The 19019-nt window shown below is 38.3% G+C and overlaps 1 protein-coding gene across 1 annotated transcript in view; it reads left to right on the plus strand.

The window, feature by feature from the left end:
- Positions 1-1391: 1391 nt before the first annotated feature.
- Positions 1392-19019, plus strand: part of KIF11 (kinesin family member 11) — a 28047-nt gene continuing 10419 nt past the window's right edge. The window contains exons 1-14 of the mRNA XM_081953911.1: positions 1392-1752; positions 4709-4841; positions 8702-8799; positions 8875-8953; positions 9131-9316; positions 9404-9528; positions 12583-12670; positions 13234-13476; positions 14634-14729; positions 14912-15000; positions 16377-16464; positions 17794-17982; positions 18265-18472; positions 18649-18821. Of these exons, the coding sequence (XP_081810037.1) occupies positions 1685-1752; positions 4709-4841; positions 8702-8799; positions 8875-8953; positions 9131-9316; positions 9404-9528; positions 12583-12670; positions 13234-13476; positions 14634-14729; positions 14912-15000; positions 16377-16464; positions 17794-17982; positions 18265-18472; positions 18649-18821 (1863 nt within the window). The 5' untranslated portion in view covers positions 1392-1684. The remainder of the gene's footprint in view (positions 1753-4708; positions 4842-8701; positions 8800-8874; positions 8954-9130; positions 9317-9403; positions 9529-12582; positions 12671-13233; positions 13477-14633; positions 14730-14911; positions 15001-16376; positions 16465-17793; positions 17983-18264; positions 18473-18648; positions 18822-19019) is intronic.

A 19019-nucleotide genomic window follows, 5' to 3' on the forward strand; every position in this document is an offset into this window, starting at 1 on the left:
GATAATAGGTATAAGAATAAACATGAGTATGAATGAAATGGGTACGAATAAATGGGGACAGTAGGACAGGGACAGTAGGCACGATGGTGTGTTTATGCACACCGCTTATGCGCTTATACAGGGCCCATGAGTCCAATATGCAGAGCTATTCTTAACCACTGCGGAATGAAATATATTGTAAGCTGCAGTTTGAACTGTGGCATGTTTTCAAATGCAATAATATGTGAATTATAAAGATTCCTAGGTCTGTAAGACCTGGGTTAGAAAGATATGTGCTCCCCACCTCCCCATGGTCATTGGCCAGCCCTTTTCTGCTTTTTATTCCGTGAACGAAGAAGAAAAAAAGAGCATTCCAAGCTAATTTCAAGAAGCTTCGGACACCTGTACAATCTATTGTTATACAATACAATAGCAGAGTTGGAAGGGACCTTGGAGGTCTTCTAGTCCAACCCCCTGCCTAGGAAGGAAACCCTATACCGTTTCAGACAGATGGCTATCCAACATCTTCTTAAAGACTTCCAGTGTTGGGGCATTCACAATTTCTGGAGGCAAGCTGTTCCACTGATTAATTGTTCTGTCAGGAAGTTTCTCCTAAGTTCTAAGTTGCTTCTCTCCTTGATTAGTTTCCACCCATTGCTTCTTGTTCTACCCTCAGGTGCCTTGGAGAATAGTTTGACTCCCTCTTCTTTGGCAACCCCTGAGATATTGGAACACTGCTCTCATGTCTCCCCTAGTCCTTCTTTCTATTAAACTAGACATACCCAGTTCCTACAACCGTTCTTCATGTTTTAGTCTCCAGTCCCCTAATCATCTTTGTTGCTCTTCTCTGCACTCTTCCTAGAGTCGCCACATCTTTTCTACATCCTGGCGACCAAAACTGAATGCAGTATTCCAAGTGTGGCCTTACCAAGGCATTATAAAGTGTTATTAACACTTCACGTGATCTTGATTCTATCCCTCTGTTGTTGCAGCCTAGAACTGTGTTGGCTTTTTGGGCAGCTGCTGCACACTGCTGGCTCATATTTAAATGGTTGTCCACTAGGACTCCAAGATCCCTCTCACAGTTACTCCTATTGAGCAAGGTACCACCTATACTGTACCTGTGCATTTTGTTTTTCTTGCCTAAATGTAGAACCTTATTTTTTTCACCATTGAATTTCATTTTGTTAGATAGTGTCCAATGTTCAAGTTTGTCAAGATCCTTCTGTATATAGACATCTAGAAGCTTCGGACACCTGTACAATCTATTGTTATCTATGTTTATCTGCACAATGCTTTTTATACAAGTCTATCTGCACAATCCTTTATGTCGCCTAGTGATGATGTCATAAACACACGCAGGAGTTCACGCATATTTTAAAAAAAGTCCCATAGTCCTTTGCGAACGTCGTTAGCCTCCTGCCGATTGGCTGACAAGCCGCGCGACTTATTCAAAGTTGGCTTCGCTGTTGGCGCGCTTCTCTCGCGAAGTTGGCTGAGTGGTGGGGGTGGGGGCGTAAAGAGTAGATCAAGCGGTTTCCGCTGAAGGGCGGCTGCGCTCCTCTCTCGAAGGGATCCCTCGGGGAGTAGGGATACTTCGGACCTGCTCCGCGCGCTGTGGCTGAAGCGCCGGTTCCCCCCGCAGCTTAATCCTGTCCTTGTCCTCGTCTCTCGCCTTCTGAACTTATCTCGGGAGGAAGCGACGATGAATTCTTCCGTCGGCGGCAAGAAAGAGGACAAAGGCAAGAACATCCAGGTAGTGGTGAGATGCAGGTAAGTCCTGGCGAGGCATCTTCGCCTTTTGCTTTGGTCCTCCTTCCTCCAATACCTCGCTCGGGTTTGATCAGGGTTAACCTCCAGGCTTGCAGTCGTGGACATTTTTCTGTACTCGGCTTAGATCACGTTTCAGGACGAGCCTCTGCTCCTCGAAAGGACTCGAGTCGGGATGGAGGAGTTGCGTCCCCGGGGGTGGGGGTGGTCTGTGCTGCCAAGATGAGCCAATCTTGGATCTCGTCCCTCCCAAGTCATAACCATCGAAATGCCACTTTGTTGAAGGAGACTGCAAGTCTTAGAATAAGATAGAGCTGGAAGGGACCTTGAGGTCTTCTGGTCCAGCCCCCCTGCTCAGCCAGGAGAATCTAAACCATTTTAGATAAGTGTCTGTCTATCTAGACCAGTGGTTCCCAACCTTTTTTTGGCCATGCCCCACCACGTTAGGAACCACTGACCTAGACTCTTCTTAAAAACATCCAGTGATGGAGCACCAAAAGTTTCTGCAGGCAAGCTTGATTAGGAGTAAAGTCCCATAGTTACTGGGTGTTCTTGAACAATAGTTCTACCTAAAGTGTTCATTCGTTTTCAGAAGTACCTTTCATTGGAAACAATAATAAGCTGTATTCATCATTAAGTATATTCCTAAGCTTCACTAAAGGGGGAGTAAAGCCCTATTATCATGCATCTTGAACTATGGCTCCATGTAGAGTATGTATTCAGAGTACCTTCCATTGGAAACAATAACACTTAATTCACTATTAAGTGTGCTCTTAAGCTTCCCAAAGGTGGTTTATTTATTTATTTTATTAAAATTATGAAGGCAGCAGAATCAGTCTGGGGAGAGCATCTTGAGCTTGACAAAAGATTATTGAGCAGACATAATTGTCCTGCTATTTATGGACGAGGTTATCTCAGTACGTGTTTGCTTTATTTTAATGCATTTGAATTGGGACCAATGACAGTCTCCTTTTTACCCTCACGCTCTATAAAAATGTAAAAAGTTAAGGTAATAGTTGTTAAAGACTCTAATTAAAAAAACACAGTAATATTTAGGTTTTTTTTAATGATATGGTAAATGCTTGAGCTGGAAAGTTTTATAATGATTATATCATTGACTACATCACCAGATGGGAAAACAATTATCGCATTTAGATGGCTGCCTGTCAGTAGATATTCTCTAGGTAACTTACTGAGCAGAATAACAATACAAAGTATAAAAATCAGTATAATCTAATATGGGTAAAGATCTGTTTTAAGAGTCATCGTACCCGTGTCTTTGGGCTAAAACAAAATCCTAATTAATTTGCTGCATTTGGGGGGCATTGCCATGAGGCTAAAACTTGAATCTGAAGAGAATTTATGTGGAGTTATGCAATATGAAGCGTAAGATCTTTGTTGTGATGTGATTTTTGTTGATGTTGATATAAAACCTCCCAGCTCATTTTACCATGTAATTAAAAAAACAACTAAATGGTACATGCAGTATGTTTTAAATGAACAGATTTAACTGAGCCTTTTTGATGAACCATGCCAAAGAATTATTTTTATGCCATAATTGTATCCCAAAGTACAAAATCAAAGTGTTTGTAGTACGTTCTTGGACAGAATTGAAGTAATTACAGCTCTGTCTTTTCTTTGAAATTAATTGGTGTATGTGTCGTCTATATTTTGAAGGTTATTAATGTTACGATAATATCCAAAAAGGCCAGATATGTTAATTTTCTGGCTCAGGCAGTGAAGATAGTTGCCATCTAGACATTGATCCTAATTTCAAATGGCTCATATGTAAGGATTTTCAAAATCTCATAATCTGTATTTCAGCTCCATAACTTTGCATTATGGAAATCATAAATGTCTTTCAATGCTATTGTTTAATAATAGTTTTGGGTGGGTTTTATCTTTAAAGAATATTTAATGGTATCGACCCCTTGCATTCACATTATTGTGCCTTTACCGCATCAAACATAATAAAAAAATGTAACTGTAATGCTTCAGCATGCAGAAAGTTATACACTGTTTCATGGTGGTTTCAGATAAATCCCATGTAACATCACTAGATCTGTTCATTCTAAATTTTGAGCCCAAAATATATTTGTTTCATATATTTGTAATGATTCAGTCTTGTGTTGATACTGTGTGATTTGATGGCTTCATGTGGATCCCATCCCAAAAAATAAGAGCTGCTCTGTCAATCTATACCTTAGATGTGAAATTTCATTCAGTGATGATTGGTTCCTTGACTCAATACAGTTAGTCCTCGAGTTACAACCATAATTGAGTCCAGAATTTATGTTGAGACATTTGTTAAGTGAGTTTTGTCCCATTTTTACTTTTCTTGCCATGTTTGTTAAGTGAATTCGTATAGTTGTTAAATTAGTAACACAGTTGTTAAGTGAATCTCTTCTCCATTGATTTTGCTTGTCAGAAGGTTGCAAAAGGTGATGATCACATGATCCCAGAATACTGCAACCGTCATATATGTGAGTCAGTTGAGAAACATCCGTATGTAGATTTTGTGATCATGGAGATGCCACAATGGTCATAAGTGTGACAAATGATCATAAGTCACTTTTTTACTGCTGTTGTAACTTCGAACAGTCACTATATGAGCTATTGTAAGTCAAGGACTGTCTGAAGTTCAAAGTCAAACTGAAGATTTTTGTGATTTGATGAAGTTTCAGATGGATTAGGTGTAGATCTGCACTTTGTACAGGAACAGTATCAGAACAAATGAAACCCTGTGTTGTATAGTGGTTAAGGTATTATACTAGGATCCTGTTCAGTTCCATCTTCAAGCAGGAATGCTAGATTCCAGGTTTTGGAATCTTATAGTACTGCATGCATGCCAGCTAAACTGAACTCAAAAGCAAAGGAAACAGGCTTATAGATCTCATGCTGATTTGAAACTAGGCTTAAACAATTACTTCAAATAACATATGGGAAACTGTTTTTAAAGGCCCTTCAATGTATCTGAGCGCAAAGCTAATTCCTACCCTGTAGTGGAATGTGATCATGGAAGGAAAGAAGTTATTGTTCGCACTGGAGGAATGGCTGATAAAACATCAAGGAAGACCTATACGTTTGATATGGTAAGTCTTAGCAGGAATGCCTACTTATTGCTTAGGAGGAATGATTAGGGCCCTTTCCCCCTGATTTTGGCAGTTTAGGAGCATCATGTTTACAATCTCCAGTAGCTACCTTTGCATAAAAAGCTAAGGCAAAAATGAACCACAGATGCTAAGGGGTGTTGAATAACGAGTTTGTTTCCATGTTCAAGCCCTGGCACCTTCACTAACAAGGAGCAAGCAGTGAGAAGTCAAAAAGACGTAAAGAAAGCCCGAGAATTGTTAGGAGCAGGAACACATGCTAGTTTGGTACTGAATATGTTGTCAAACTAGGGTTCAGTGTTATGGCTGTAGTCTCAGTCTCTTCCTCTTACCATTTTGAGTAACTGGAGCTTTCTGATTAGAATGTCATTTTCTTTTTAAAGGCTTAAAAACAAGACTCCTCCTTGAGGGTGTCCCAATGGGGGCAATATATAAAAGGATGCACTTCAACTGAGATTTCCCTTCATCTCAGTTCTGACCCTCTATTGCTTATTAGATAGCCTACAAAGTAACTGTGCAACTTATGTATACAGATATCATAGGGAAGGTCTCTCTTAGAATAAATATCAAATGTGTTATATAAAGAGAGATATTTATTAGAGAAGCAGATAAAAAAAACCTATAGATGTTGATATAATTTTACATAAAGCTCAATATAGCATTCTTTATCTTGATCCAAAACAGAATTTTGGATTTCAATGCAAATGTACTGTATTTTTCAAAGTATAAGACACACCTTTTTGCCTCAAAAAAGAGGCTAAAATCTGGGTGCGTCTTATACACTGAATACAGCATTTTTTTGCCTCCCAAAGCCCTGCCCCTTTACCAAAATGACCGTGCATACCCTTTTGGAGGCTTTCATAGAGCTCCTGGGGGCTGGGGAGGGCAGAAATGAGCAAAAAACGGGCCATTTTTCCCCCCGGCAGCCCCCGCAGCACTCTATAAGCCTCCATAAAGCTATGCATGCAATTCTTTTGACAAAAAATGGGTCATTTTTTGCTCGTTTTCGCCCCCCCCCCCCACCTCCCCAGGAGCACTCTGCAAGCCCCCCCCCCCCCCGCAAGGCTATTCATGCCTTTTTAGAAAAAAAAATGGGCCCGTTTTCATGAAAAATGGGCCGTTTTGGGGAGGTTTGCAAAGTGCAAAAACTTTTTTTCCTTTTGGAAAGCTCTTTAACTGATTGATGAGAATTACATTGATCATGTGCTGTGACAGCACAAACACCTACCTATCTACTGTACTTCTCTCTCTCTCTCTCTCTCTCTCTCTCTCTCTCTCTCTCTCTCTCTCTCTCTCTCTGTTTCTCTCTATCCCTCTACCTACCTACACACACACTCTCTCTCCCTACCTACCTACTATATTTCTCTCTCTCTGTCTCTCTCCCTTTATCTACCTACCTAACTACTCTCTCTCTCTCCCTCCCTACTGTATTTCTCTCTCTTTCTCTCCCTCTCTATCCTTCTACCTACCTACCTACTTTTTTTAAAAAAAAAAGCCTCTTCAAAACCTCAGTGCGTCTTATACTCCAATGTGTCTTCTACTCCAAAAAATACGGTAGTTAGTTGCAGAGATGGTGAGGAACATCTTGGTAGTATCAGAAAGATGTATCGAAATACAATATTATTGGAAATGGAGACCAGGAAAGGGAGTATTCTTAGAGGAGGCCAACTTTTTTAAATTGTGAAATGTATTCAGTTTCTGACATCAGTGGCCTATTTAATTAAATGGACCATTTTCTTAATAATTTTTGAACTGAAAAGAGTTTTCCCTGTTTGGACTCTCTGCAGCATAACATAATAAAAAGAATAGAATATATCTTTACGGTCATAGACCAGCAATAGACATCATTTTTTACATATATAGATATAGATATATGCAGGTCTTGGCGTATTCGGGTCTTTTCCTGTGTAGGTTTAAAAGTATCTTGGCGACGTTTCGACGAGGTCCCACTCGCCATCTTCAGGCTGGTGCCTTTGGCTTCGTGCTTGTGGGAACAAAGCGTGATCGGAGCTGTTGTCTTTCTATAAATATTGGTGGGGGTGTTAGCTAACAACTAATCAAGATGTTACAACACAGCCAACCAATCTGCTTACAACAATAAAGCCAGCACTCCACACCTCCCCCACCAATATTTATACAAAGACGACAGCTTCGATCAAGCTTTGCTCGCACAAGCACGAAGCCGAAGGCACCAGCCTGAAGATGGCGAGTGGGACCTCGTCGAAACGTCGCCAAGACACTCTCAATCTTACACGGGAAAAGACCCGAATATGCCAAGCCTTGCATACCTGTACCCATGAAAATCTACGAAAACACAAACACACACACACACACACACACACACAATTACTTATAATTACTTATTAATTATATAATTATATATATATAATTATATAACAGCTATAATTCTGTAACCATTTTTTTCCTGGACATTGCAGCAATATAACATGTTAAAAAGTTAACTCTGCACAACTATTTAGAAACACCCACATACCACAGAATGGACGTTTAATTACTGAAGGAGTACAAATTTCCATCATTAAGTAGAGTATCTAAAAGTACCTAAAAACCAAATCACATAGAACTTAGTTGCTGTTTCTTAGCATGGTTTCTATAAGTAGTTCAGAAGCAGCCAGTGCTGTTTATAATCAATACAGATTTATGTCAAAAACTGGACAGAAGGAGTACAAATTTCCATCATTAAGTAGAGTATCTAAAAGTACCTAAAAACCAAATCACATAGAACTTAGTTGCTGTTTCTTAGCATGGTTGCTATAAGTAGTTCAGAAGCAGCCAGTGCTGTTTATAATCAATACAGATTTATGTCAAAAACTGGACAGAAAGTTCACTTTATCAGTTTTGCTGAAGGACTAGCTTTTGTTGGTTCTTCATCTTGAACTGATTGCCTCCAATTAATTGCCTGAATTTCTTTCCCTGGGCATGTCTCTGTGTTAAATAAGGTGATTACGCCAAATATTGTCTTCCTTTTAAATCAATTATAAGTTCTGGTAGTCTTTTTAGCTATAGATTAAAATACCAGGTTTTTTGGGAAGGGGGGTTGTTAAACTTAAACCTCATATTTAGCAATAACAATAACACTTAAAGTTATATACTACTTCATAGTGTTTTTACAGCCCTGTCTAAGCGGTTTACAGAGTCAGCATATTGCCCCCAACAATCTGGGCCCTCATTTTAATGACTTCAGAAAGAATAGAGGACTGAGTCAATCTTGAGCAGGTCAGGATCGAACTCCTGGCAGTGGGCAGAATTAGCCTGCAATATTGCATTCTAACCACTGCGTCACCATAGCTCTTTAAAAATAAAAGCAAGTGTTTTCAGTCCCATTCAGTAGGGAGGAGGGATTGCACATGACCAAAGCTGAAACACATGGCTGGATTCACGCACCATTGTTTTTAAACAAAGTTTTGTTGAACAAATCATAACAGCTTGGATCATACAAAAAGAAGCCTTAAACTAGAGGTTAGTATGTAAGGCTGCTCACTCTTATTAGAAAGTACAATTTGTAAAATATGGATCAGTTAATGCATTATACCAAACCGAACCCAGACAAGCCACCTTAAAACTTAGTGGAATGGATAAACATAGCAGATGTTAAAATATAACTTTTGTGTCTGAACAACGTAACTATTGTGTCTGAACTTCTCTATAAGGAAATTTCTGAAGTATATTCATTTTGCAAATAATTCCGAAATATAGTTTTAATCTGGTTTTTTAGATTATTCCAATTTAGGTAGGAGATAGTGTGACTAAAGAGCATTTAACAAATCCATTTTTGCGTCTGGTCTCAAGGTAAGAACAGTTTCTTTTATTCAATAAAACAGGTGTTTGGAACCCAGGCCAAACAGATTGATGTGTACCGGACTGTTGTATATCCAATTTTGGATGAAGTACTTATGGGCTATAACTGCACTGTCTTTGCGTGAGTATTGTGTTTATTTTTTGTTGTACTTTAAAATATATTATTGAAGCTAATTTTTCAAATTCCTTTATACAGTTATGGTCAAACCGGTACAGGAAAGACCTTCACTATGGAAGGGGAGCGATCACCTAATGAAGAATATACATGGGAAGAGGTAAAAATATTTTAGTCCCTTCCAAGTATAATGCCGACACATTCTTATGTCCTAACAGCTACCTCAAATCCATGATTTCTTTGAGTATCTACTCATATTTATTTGCTAACATTCTACGGTTGAATTCCTGGATTCTAAATCGAGTCAGTTAATACATGTGATATTATTTTTCTGTAGGATCCACTTGCAGGTGTAATTCCACGTACCTTGCATCAAATTTTTGAAAAACTTGCAGAGAATGGTACAGAATTTTCTGTGAAAGTTTCTTTGTTGGAAATCTATAATGAGGAGCTGTTTGATCTTTTGAGTCCATCTCCAGATGTTGGGGAAAGGTTGCAACTATTTGATGACCCACGTAACAAGGTAAAAAAAAAAGCAGTTGTGTCCCTTTCTTCAAAGTTATAAACTTCTGAGTTAGAATGAGTAACTTCAGCATTTTGCTTTTGACAGAGAGGTGTAATAATCAAGGGCTTAGAAGAAATGACTGTCCACAACAAGGATGAAGTCTATCAAATCCTAGAAAGAGGAGCAGCAAAAAGAACCACAGCTGCTACGTACCTGAACCAGTATTCCAGGTAAATAAATAAAATATTTTAGAAGGCCTCAACAGCAGGTAGTAAAGCAGAAAATCACAGTTGTTTTGCCATTTTAGGCAATCATTTGCTTAGCGTCATCCAATTACTGCAGGATAAAAATTCAGTAAGAATAATACAGAACCTTTGGAACTATTTCAGCTGCAAATAATGTGCTCCAATACTCTGAATCTTCTGGATGTCCTTCAGGCGACAATCCTTGCCGATGTGCTGCTCTTTTGCTGAGCAAATTGGGGCAATCAGCCTGAAGTTTAATTTTTTCTAAATTAATTTCTTCTTGGTCAAGTCTGGTTGAAAAATGTAAAGATTTTCAGATGTTTTGAAATCTTGAGAATATATTGAGGGAATAATAATAACATTCAATTTTGAAATGATGGACATGCTTGCAAAAGTTTCTAATGCAATCTATTGGCTTGAATTTAACTATTTTAGCAGCATAAAATGCACCATTGGTACTTTAATTTGCCAAATGAAATAAACAGAACAATCCTTGCAGATTTTTCCTCACCGTCTCTCATTTTGGCTGTATTTTCTTTTGGCATTTTGAGAATGCCAGAGGAGAACAGACCAATGAGCTCTCTGTTTCCAGCTTTTAAATTGAGTATCCATGACAGACTTCTCAGTGGAGATCTGAAAGCTGCTAAAAAGGAGGAGCTTAATCAATTGGAATGCAGAATCAGGTTGCTTGTATCTCTGATTTGAAAGATGGTTAGAAGGCAAACAATAATTCATAAGCAGCCGAATCCTTGTCCATTTTTCTCCAAAAGATGGCAATCTATTCAGATTTCAGATAGATAGATCTCAGACGTGGGAAATCTCCTATCCAGATCTCTGTACGTCGTTGCATATAATATTCATGCAGTTTATGCTACCATAAGCTTTGTTATAATATGAAAAATAATTGGGTGTTCAGTTTCAAGATTCCAGTAAAATACTTTTCAAATATTTATCCTCCACAGTTTGTTGCTTTCTAGAGCCTTCTCCAGTATTAAATCAACAAATAAAGGTAACTTGCTTAATGTCCACAAATAAACTGAAACCCTTGTGTCCAGCATGGAAGGGAGTCTTTTGCAACATATATAAGGAGCTGTTTGTGGGATAATTAGTTTTTACAATGCCTAAAAGGAAATAAAGCAGGGGCTCTGCCAAAGTTAATCAAAGGAAAATGAATGAAGTAACTATTTTTTTTCTCAAATTGTACTGGATTAGTGATGAGAACGGAGCCACCTGCAGAAATTTAATGTAATTCAATAAGTATATGATGCTGGTGGACATCTATACCAGTGATAGTGAACTTTTTTGTAAAGGCATGCCAAAATTGTGCGAAATAGCATGCGCATGTGTGCCCACACCCACAATGCAATGCGCCTATCCCACCTACACATGCGCGTGTGACACCCCCCCCTCCCAATCGCACAGGGAGGGAGTTTTCACCCTCCCCAGGCTCAAGAGGCTTTCCTGAAGCCTGGGGAGAGTGAAAACGGCCTTGCCCAGCCCTCCGGAAGGCTGAAAATCAGCTGGCCGGCATGCGCACTGCAGCTGACGACTCCTGTTCCGGCAAATATGGCTCCGCGTGCCATAGGTTCACCATCACGGAGGGGTGTCAAACACACATCATGGCAGTGTCACGTGACGCATTGGGACCTCCCCCCCCTTTTGCTAAATCTGGTGCGGGCGTGGCCAGTGCGTGACTCATCCAGTCCGTGGGCTGGGAGTTTGACAGCCTGCTCTATATTTTAGGTCATGGCAATAAAAAGCAAGTGTTTCTGGATCCAATTCTTCATGAACGTTTTTACCTCTTTCCAAGATTGAGGTCCCATTGAAATGTTACTAGTGGAAGGAATGGGATCTTCCTTTTACAACTTGCTTGCATCAAAAAATGCATTTGAAATAGTCAGCTAATTAGGAGTACCAGAAACATGAGATTAGGGTATTTCCTGCTTCCAAAATAATAAGTAGATAATTCTTAGAAACCATTGTATAATTCTACAATGTGGATTGGCAATATGTAGACTAGGACAATTTGCAGTGTTTGAAACTCTTTTTTTTGTCCTAATAATTGGCTTGCATAGAAACCAGAAAGCAAAATTGACTTTGTTGGGATCAACAGGTTTTTAGCTGTATTACTGACTATACATTTCCTGGCCTCTCTTTTACCAACATAAGGGATCCTGGTCTTGATTTTGTTCTTTTCTAAAAGGCAGCACAAAATGTCCTATGCTTGCTTCTAACTCATATCTTGAAATTAGAAAAGGGTGAAAAATGAGCTTTGATTGATTAATTCAGAGATCTCAGGGGCAAAACAATTTGCTTTCAAATAGTGTGGTGTCAGAAAGTTCATTGGAGGTTCACTTTAAATTTATTTGGGAAGAAAATCCTGTCAGAATATTCATGAACTGGAATAGGACATAGCAACAGGTCAGCCATTGGGGACTGTCTGGAATAGCCAGGCCAGATGGCTTCAGAGCCTGGGCGTGCCTTACCTATGTAGCTCTGAGTCTGTGCAAAAGAAATAATCTAGTCTGCTCTCTGAATTGAAACTGGAAACCAGTCTCTCCTCTGCCTTGTGCTTGCTTGTAACTGCTACCATGTTGGGAGAATCTGCTGTTGGTATTGTACATTTATTCATGTGTTATTATGTATATAAAGAAGTTAATGAATCCTGCTGAATCAGTTATCTGGATGTGATTTCTACTGCAAACTCTGACAAATCCTAGGTTCATCAGTTAAACCTTTTTCTTTAACAAGTGAATGAACCATTTTGATTGGCTCAGTGAAGCATTCTTGATTTAGTAGTATTTTATAAAGTGCTTAACATTTTACTTTAGTCAATTCGTGGCCATATACCCTTTAGTTTAGAAGATTGAGAAAAGTTTAAGAATGTCTCTTCTATTCTCAAAACTGTTTCGGATGTCATGGATCTGAAGTTGGTTTAGCACTTGACTATTGCTTGTGATTGCTATCCAACAGGTAAAAATCACATGGAAAAAGATTATAATATTCACTAGAACATGTCTCTGTTCTCTCAATTTGTAGCCGATCCCATTCAGTGTTTTCTATCACTTTGCACATGAAAGAAACAACAGATGGAGAAGAGCTTGTGAAAATTGGAAAGCTAAACTTGGTGAGTTTCAACACAAGGTATCGCACCGCATCAGATTATGCTCAATAAGAGATGGCAGAATACCAGATTGTGTTATTTTGGCCACTGTCTGAAGGGAAGTTACATTGCAACAGTAAACAGACTGTTACAAAACCAGGACATTTGTTGTGATTTTAAAAATGCTAGTAGGTGTCCTGCCCTTTAGGACGATAGAGAACAGATCTTTCCATTTGAATTCCATTTTTGGAGATTTGACATTTTAATCCTATATCCTGTATCATCTCAGATTTCTGCCTACTAAGGCAGGTACCTTCTCCCTTTACCTCATGGTGTAATTGGGGCTTGTTGGCTTTGTCATTCTCCAACTGTTGATTGCATATCATAGCATCCTAAACTATGGGCCACATTGCCTACATTTGTTGGGAATTGTAAATCCAAATACCCTCAGATATACTTGTGTTGATTTTCAGCTGGTTAGTGGTTAGCAGTAATTGTTGATTACCAAAGCTGAATATAATTTGTAGACCTCTCCGTGTGACTATACATACTAATTGTGACTTAGACAAGTTGTTTTTTATTTATAGGTTGATCTGGCAGGGAGTGAGAACATAGGTCGTTCTGGAGCAGTTGACAAACGAGCTCGTGAAGCTGGAAATATCAATCAGTCTCTGTTGACGCTGGGTAGAGTTATTACTGCCCTTGTTGAAAGAACTCCACATATTCCATACAGAGAATCAAAACTTACCAGAATCCTACAGGACTCTCTCGGAGGACGCACAAAAACATGTATAATTGCAACTGTTTCTCCTGCGTCAATCAATCTGGAGGTAAGGTGTTTTCTTTCAGGTTGTGTGTTATGAGTGACATCCGTTGGACTTCCAGATGAAATTACATTTAGAAATTTGTAAGATTTAATAAGAATTATGAGAAGATTGTCAGAATATTCAAGAACTGGAATAGGATATAACAACAGGTCAGCCATTGGGGACCGGCTGGAATAGGACATGGTAACAAGGTCAGCCAATGTATAGGCATGGCAACTATATCAACCAATGGGAACTATTTGGTGACTGAGAGCCATGCCAGATGGCTCAGAGCCTAGGCGTGGCTTACCTATGTAGCTCTGAGTCTGTGCAAGAGAACTAATCTAGTCTCTCTGAATTGAAACTAGAAACCAATCTCTCCTCTCTACCATGTTGGAAGAATTTGCTGTTGTTATTGTACATTTATTCATGTGTTATTATGTATATAAAGAAGTTAATGAAACATGCTGAATCAATGATCTGTGTGTGCTTTCTGGATGTGATTTCTGCAACAAACTGACAAAGACAGATCTCTAGAGAATAATTTGAACAAGTGGAAGGAGAAAGAAGAGAACAATCAGCACTAAGATAGGTGGATTCAATTACAGCAGGGATGGCTGTACCATTGGGAGGCCTGATGGGACAGGTTGGGGACAGTCTTATCTTGGAGAAAATCTATCATTTTGCTTGCAAGGTTTAAAACTGTCTTGGAACATAATGCTAATAATAAAGACTTAATAAAACTTCTATTAATGGGGTCCTGATCTATTCTGGTTTTAGTATTATTAAATTTGCTGCATCTCTCACCGTCAGTCAGTCCTGAGCAGCATACAACAGTAAAACGTAAGATTATAAAAATGTACATAAAACAATAATAAAACAGTGAAGCAATAAAAAATAAATGACGAGCACACAGCAATTCTGAGTTCTATGCCATCTTTCAGAACAGAGTTTTCCCAAGGCAGAAGAAGAGTTGGTAGAATGCTTTGTAAATCACACTAAATGCCATTTCTCTGTAGAGAAACCCAGCAAGATATTTCTGAAGTGAACCTCCTTGTATTTTTCAACAATTATTTTTTCTTTTATACAGAAGTGGCTACAAAAAGATGACTTGCTCAGCATTTTTTTACTTTTAAAAATATTCAAACTCGTTGTCATTTATTTTGTCTTTTTTACCACAGGAAACTCTGAGTACTCTAGAATATGCTCACAGGGCAAAGAATATCATGAATAAGCCTGAAGTGAATCAGAAACTTACAAAGCGGGCCCTCATTAAGGTTCAGTATGCCTTCATTAAGTATAAATGCTTTCTACATTTTCCCCGTTGCCTTGCAGTGTGAATGCAAGGTAGTTGATTGGATGTTTTTTAACTGGCCAGGCCAAAAATATAAGCTTATGGGATGTATGGATTCCAGATGCTTCAGAAGATATTCCAGCATTGTGCTGATATTTTTCACAGGAGTATACCGAAGAGATTGAACGCTTAAAACGAGATCTTTCAGCAGCACGAGAGAAAAATGGTGTCTATATTTCTCTGGAAAATTATGAGTGAGTATTTGGCTCTCCACAAAGACTGGCAGCTTAGAGGGAACATGACCTCATGATCATTTTTTTCCCTAAAAATAATAATAATAAGCACCATCTCTCCCCAGTCAGGCAAGATCGCACACGGTTGTGTTTCCTGACAGAATGTGGGTAGAATGTAATTTGTAGAATCTGGTAGAGCGACAGGATGCAGTTCAAATGTTACATTTGAGAGGAATGTCATATGCCTCATACATCACCATTGTTCCAAAGCAATTCTAGCTACCATTTCTCATTGAAAAACCTTGGATGATACTAATCAGAAGAGGGCAAATAGAATTGGGTTGAGGATCACTTTCAGTAGAATAGGGTAACGTTCCATTATGAGCAGATTTCTAAAAATAATTCATTTAGTAAAATAAGCTTAGGTGGTGAGTTGGCTATTGAGAAATGAGAACATTTTGGAGGAAAACCCTAAGGTATATTGAAATACAGTATTTATTTTTTATTTTTTGAAAGAGAGGGAAATCCCCAGTTATAGGTCATAGTGAATTAAGATACTTGCGGCTATGGCATACTGAAAAGAATTTGGAAAAGAAAGGAATTTCAAAGGTTAAAACATAACTTCATAGGAAGCAAATTGGATTTTAAACCTTTTGGATGTCCAGATAAAAAGCCAGAATATATACTGGCTGGTCCCACTTATTCCCTCTTTAATGAACCGAAGTGAGGAGCAACAAAATAAGATTTTAAACACGGTCACTCAAAGTCAGAAGAGAAGTGACAACATGATTGGGTAAAATCTGACACTTGAAAAAGGAAAAAAAAATCTGGCCAAGGGAATGTGGCAATATGAATAACTATAGAAATTTAAACATAACTGAAACAAAGGATAGAACTGCTGAAATAAGTTGACTGTTTGATAAGTCTCTTGGCTCAAAGCATCTTCAGATATAACTAATATACTGCAAGATTTATCAATTATACTGAAGAGAAAACTCCCCTTTATGGAAGCCTGGTATAGCTAAAAAAAACAGAACATAACTCCTAGCTCACTTGTTAGGAGGTAAGTTATAGCATCATTTATGCTTGTATAATCTCATTGACTTTAGTGTAAATGGTCAGTTCTGTTTATTGTGAACTGCTTTTAGATTTTTTTTTAGTAAGCAGTATCTAATGTGTTAAATAAATACCAATAAGAAAAATGCATAGTTCAGGCAGAAATGACTATCAATAGCTAGCAATATGGGGAACTTTAAGTATGATACTTGAAAAATGAGAACAATCTAGAGATCAGAAATTGAACAGCTATTTCTTTCCATTTGCTCTTAAAGTTATTTCATTGTTTGGCCTGACATTAATAACACTACATCATTGTTAACATTAATTGGCTTTTTTAGTGCTCTTCATGGGAAAATGACAATTCAGGAAGAGCAAATTGCAGACTATACTGAGAAAATCACGGTCCTGGAGGAAGAATTGAGAAAAGTAAGTGAACCCAGTACATTTCTCTTATCTTTTGGGAAGATTTTCAGATGGTTAGGAAGTGCTAGCTTGCTCATCTTTTCACAAAAATAATCATGTGAAAAGCTTCCAGTTGTAGATGAATTTCTTGAGTGGCTTTACTTTCGCAAGAGCCAATACTTTAACCATTGTTGGCAGTTCTGTCACCTTATTAAATGTTCCTCTATAGTAGGTATCACAAAGTCTTTCCAGTGCTGAGCATACAGTTTTGCCACCATTAGATATAAAAGTAAAACGCTGTGTGTTTTTTCCAGCACTTTATCCATTAAAGCCTAACATTAGCTCTCTAGTCTGAACTGTATATTACTTTTCAAGATTATTTGAATGAAATTATTAATTTTAATCCAATATCACTTAGCTTTTATTTTGTAGGCCCACCAGTTTGAAAGTCACTACCAAGTAGAAACAATACAATTAACAGAAATATGACATATGAGGTGGTAATTAAGCTGGAACATTGCTTCAAGCAGCTGTAGTACCTTAAAAAACCATGCCAGCAGTCAGAAAAACTACTACAGGTAGTCCTCAATTTACAACAGTTCGCTTAGTGACCATTTAAAGTTACAATGGCACTGAAAAAAGTGACTTCTGAGCATTTTTCACACGACCTTTGCAACATTCCCCACAGTTGTGTGATCAAAACTCAGGCACGTGGCAACTGGTACACATTTATGACGGTTGCAATGTCCCCGGGTCACATGATCTGCTTTTGCGACCTTCTGACAAGCAACCGTGTTACTAACTTAACAAATGCAACGATTCAGTTAACAACTGTGATGAGAAAAGTCGTAAAATGGGCAAAACTCACTTAACAAATGTTTCACTTCGCAACATAATTTTTGGGCTCAATTGTGGCTGTAACTTAAGGACTACCTGTACTTAGAAAAGCATTATTTTACTTACACACACGCATGCACACATATACGTATGTACATATATACGTATATGTATATATGTGTTGTATTTGTGCTGATAAATAAATGAAGGGAGACTAGTATGGATCCATTTCAAGCTATTTAGCTCTCATCAGCTAGCCATACCCTTACTGGGATTTGAACCTGGGATGTGTTACATAAATATATATATATATATATATATATATATATATATATATACATATATAAAAGTATATATAAATGAACAGGCCATGTCAGCTTTTGTTAATTTTTGCTGTACAATCAGCAGGAAGGAAGAGCGAGCGATCACACAAAATCCCTTACAGGCCGTATTTGGACTGCAGGTGGCCTAACCTTACACTCATTATCTTTACAAATATATTTTATCTTGACGCAGGTTACCGAGTTATTTACTGTACAAAAAGATGAAATAGAAAAGTGCCAGGCAAACCTACAAGCCAGGGAAATGGAACTGGAAGTCACCCAGAAAGATTTGGATATCACCAAGGTTCTTCTTGCTGAAGAAGAATATGTGGCCTCAGCCTTAGAGAGCTCAGAAGAAAAACTTCATGGCACTGCTACCAAGGTCAGACCATATAACATACAACAATATTGTTTTTTAAAAATAGATTGGTTGCTATATGAAAATAATTGTACTTTAAATAGACAGAGATAGACCATTGAAGAGTTTCAGTAGCTCTTACAGTTCTGAAAGAATATTGGACTTTTTGGGTCATTCTTGATGAAGTCAGCATGTCTTTGTCAATCAGAAAAGAGTGCATCCTATGAAGCGACAATATGGAGAGGGGAGGTGGGGGGAGGTGACATTTGAAGACTAACAATCTTTTTTTTTTTTTTTTTGCCGTAGCTGCTTACTACAGTTAAAGAAACTACCGGTGATGTGTCCGGTTTGCATGCAAAATTAGATCGGAAGAAAGCAGTTGAGCAGCATAATGTGGAAGCTCAAAAGTCCTTTATGGATCACATGAATGTACACTTCAACAAAATCCAGAGCTCTGTGAGAAAGAACTATCAGAATCAGCAAGAGATGCTAAACTCTTACACCTCCTCAGTTAGTAAGTGTTTCTATTCAACATCACACGGCAATAAAATCAACACACACACCTATACCTGACATGCCAAAACCTTGATCAGACTTGTGTGAGAAATCAAAACCGTTACCAAATCACTGTTGCCTTCTAGGAAGAAGGGGACTGGGCTAAATTGTTGTAACTCATATTTTTCTCATTAGATGATCTTCTTACCACCAGTTTATCAACATTTGGAGTTACTGCAGCAGCTATAGATGCAGCATTCACTTCGGTAAAGGAAATGGTTTCTACTGAAGTATCCTTAGCTGCTGAAAAAATGCTGACTCAGGACACGCTAACCTCCCAAAATAAAAATGATCTGCAGAAAATGATGGTAAGTACAAGTGGCATAAAGTAAAATAATGTTTCGATTATTTGCTGTTAAAGCATATGCCAGAAAATAAAGAAAGAGGTGATTACCCAGGGTTGGAGTTTCCTTGTGGTTTTCAAATGAAGGACAAGGTAGACATTCTGACTACAATAAGACTGATTTTGGCCCAGCCTTTCTTCATCCAGTGAGCATAAAAGCTAG

This window comes from Natrix helvetica (assembly GCF_964273705.1).
Source record: "Natrix helvetica genome assembly, chromosome: 5".
Taxonomy (NCBI): domain Eukaryota; kingdom Metazoa; phylum Chordata; class Lepidosauria; order Squamata; family Natricidae; genus Natrix; species Natrix helvetica.